The sequence below is a fragment of the Carlito syrichta genome, unplaced genomic scaffold, assembly GCF_000164805.1.
Source record: "Carlito syrichta isolate Samal-C Ts95f unplaced genomic scaffold, Tarsius_syrichta-2.0.1 Scaffold169335, whole genome shotgun sequence".
Lineage (NCBI taxonomy): Eukaryota > Metazoa > Chordata > Mammalia > Primates > Tarsiidae > Carlito > Carlito syrichta.
Genome location: NW_007113431.1, coordinates 96116 through 99541, shown reverse-complemented (window position 1 = coordinate 99541; position 3426 = coordinate 96116). Strand labels below are relative to the sequence as shown.

At 38.2% G+C, this 3426-nt stretch overlaps 1 protein-coding gene across 1 annotated transcript in view; it reads left to right on the top strand.

Moving 5' to 3' along the window:
* The first annotated feature begins 692 nt into the window (after positions 1-692).
* Positions 693-3426, top strand: part of SETX (senataxin) — a 77093-nt gene continuing 74359 nt past the window's right edge. The window contains exons 1-2 of the mRNA XM_021709232.1: positions 693-870; positions 1969-2179. Coding sequence (XP_021564907.1) covers positions 694-870; positions 1969-2179 — 388 coding nt within the window. The 5' untranslated portion in view covers position 693. The remainder of the gene's footprint in view (positions 871-1968; positions 2180-3426) is intronic.

The window sequence follows — 3426 nt, the reverse complement described above, 5'->3', positions numbered from 1 at the left end:
CCAATCAAGGGATCCTGTATCTCAGGCGCCATCTGGTCTGAGCTAGGAAGAAGAAAATAAGGGAGTAGTTAACCTGTAACAAAAGGTGAGTAATTAAGAGGTCAAGTTTCATTACTCAGACTCTAAAGTCAGCTTTCCTCAGGGTCTAACAACTTTTAGAAGCTCCAAATAAACTACCATTTTCTTTCTCATTTGTAAGTTTTTGTTATTGGCTCAAGTTAATATTTATGGCCTTTTATGTTTCCAGAGATTTCTGGAACTTGACTTCTGGGAATGCGAAAGGCTTCTGAGTTTTTGACACCACTACACTACTAAGAACACTCTAAAATTGTACTCTGAAAACATTGATAAGTCTATGTCTTGGTATATTTTCCATCAGTACTACATAGTTTTGAGTTTTCTTTGTGGCCCAATTGTTGTATTGCCTTAGGATGTTTATTGATACAGTGCTTTCATTTCTCTATACTTCACGTGTACAAAATAAACAATTTTTAAGAGTGGTCACAGATTTGAGTTCAGTCAGTACAGTGATTGATGAACAGCCAGCAGGATGTTCTCGCTTGGAAGGTACATTTTAAGTTGAAGACCGAGGTCACAGGTAGAAAGTGTACCTATTCTTCACACTGAATAAGCCTGAAGTGTTAGTTTTTTCTGGCATCTTTAGATGTCATCTTTTCTGACTATAGGTTCAGAATGAGCACGTGTTGTTGGTGTACACCAGGTGGTAATTCCACCATTGACTTCCTGAAGTCTTATGCATCCAAGACCGAATCCAGTGAATTTCAAACAGCTGATGAAGACCTCTGCTACTGCTTGGAGTGTGTGACTGAATACCACAAAGCAAGAGATGAATTGCCATTATTGCATGAGGTAATTTAAATTCCCTAGGCAATATTTTTCAGAGCTTGATAACCAGGAAGAGAGAAGTTTAAACTCTGTTGGACGCAGTCAGAGAAATGATGTGATTTGAACTTTGAAGGCTAGTAAACCTTAAGCACCTAACTTATTGTCTGGCATATAGCAGGTGTTAAGTAAATGTTTATCATTGATGGGATTGAATTGAAACAAAAAGCAGAATTGCATGATCCATCACTTTTAGTCATTTTGTTATAAAATAATTTTATGAAATGGAGCCAGTGGGAGTGGGTATGTTTCACTTTTTAATGTCAGTATATGAGTGCTACATTCGTATATCTGAATGGCTTGATTTTTTGTTTTCTGAGTCAGGGTCTCACTGTGTTATCCAGTCTGGAGTACAATGGCCTCGGATAATTTTCCCGCCTTGGCCTCCCAAAGTGCTGGGATTATAGTTGTGAGTAACCACATCTGGCCTAGGGCTTTTTAGTAACTTTTTTTAGTGGGTAAATGTATTCATATTATCTAATCACAGTAAACAAAGTGAAATATATGCTTCTAAATTTGTATCTTTGAATATTTGGTTCATTTATATTTTTATTTGATGAAAAACAGAACTTACACCACAGAACTATGTACAGTATATAGAGGAGGGGATGATTAGTTATGAATCTGGGTTGAGAAACTTGGCATTTTTATGAAGTTTTCCAATTATAAAGGTAGCCAGTGGCTGTAAGCTGAAGCTGTTGCTTTCTAGGAACTCCCCTGCTGGAACGTAGAAAGGAAGACCTAGAAGCCTGAGCTTGTGCCTTTGACAAAGAATCTGCAGCTTCTCTTTTCCTTTTGAATATAGTGTAGTTGATAGGGATGTTGAGATATTTATGATAAAACTCTACAAGAGAAGTATTGAAGCATTTCCTACTCTATATCGCTTAAAAATGGCCACATTTAGGTAATGTCTTCTTTAAATAAGTCTCATATATGATGTCTGGTACGGCTTTCAATTTCTAAATTTTTGTACTTAGGAAAAAACTTTCTGTGTGATCATTGATTGCATTCAGCATTTTTTGTTGATAGGATATGAAGTGCACTCTCCATTTTTTTTTTCTATAGGTTTTATGGGAATTAGAAACCTTACGTCTCATAAATCACTTTGAAAAATCCATGACAGCAGAAATTGGAGATGATGACGAATTATATATTGTAGACAACAATGGAGAGATGCAACTTTTTGACATTACCGGACAAGACTTTGAAAATAAGCTTCGAGTTCCTCTTCTTGAAATACTGAAATATCCTTACCTGCTTCTACATGAACGTGTTAGTGAGTATCTTGGGTAAAATTACATCAGTTTTATAAGATGAGACTTTAGTTTATCTATATTGCAAATTTGTTTGCTAAATATATGATTAGGATATGTAATTGGTACTTAATATTTTTCCAACATTTTACTTTGAAAGTTCTTAAACATAAAAAAAGTGAATTAAGCTGAGCTCGGTGACTCAGCCTGTAATCCCGCACCTTTGGAAGGCTGAGGTGAGTGGATTGCCTGAGCCCGTGGGTTCAAGACCCGCCTGGGCAACTTGGCGAGACCTCATCTCTACAATAAATGTAAAAAAATTAGCTGGGCATGGTCACGCGCGCCTGTAGTTCCAGCTACTCGGAAGGTTGAGGCGGAAGGATCGCCGGAGCCCAGCAGGTCGAGGCTGCGGTGGCCAGGAGCGGCCACTGCACTCCAGCCTGAGTGACAGAGTGAGACTCCAACTCAAAAAGAAACAAACAAAAAAGTAAATTTTAGAGTAAACAGCATATCCTTACCACGTAGATTGTACAGTTAACATTTTGTTGTGTTTGTTTCATCACATATCTATTCATCCAGTTACTTTTTGTTCTTGTGTCTATGGCAGGGCTCTGAACCTTTGCACTGTTGGATTGGATAATTCTCTGTTGTGGGGATGTGGGGAGCTATGCTCTTCTTTGTAGGATATTTATCTGCATCCCTGGCCTCTCCTTCAAGCCAGTAGTGCCCTCTACCATGACGATTAAAAATGTCTCCATAGATTGCTGAATGCCCCTAGGGGAGGAGGGCACAAAATTTCTCTCTAACTGAGAACTGCTAATCTTTAGTAATTTTTACTGATCAGTACGGCGTGGCATATTTTGACTGTCTAGATTTTGGTCAATTGTATTTGCATTTCTTTTTTTCTTTTCTTTGTTTTTTGTTTTGTTTTGTTTTGTTTTTTTGCTTTTTGGAGACAGAGTCTCGTTCTGCTGCCCAGGATGGAGTGCAGTTGCTTGATCATAGAGTTCACTGCAGCTTTGAACTCTAGGGCTCAAGTGATCCTTCTGCTTCAGCCTCCCAAGTAGCTGGCATTACATGTTCCACCATGCCCAGCTAATTTTATTTTGTATTTTTATAGAGACGGGGTCTCTCTGTGTCATCTAGACTGGTCTCAAACTCCTAGTCTCAAGCAGTCTTTTTGCCCTGGTCTCCCAAAGTGCTGGCATTACAAAGTGAGACACTGCATCTGCTTCAATATTTGCGTTTCTTTTTTTTTTTTTTTTTTTTT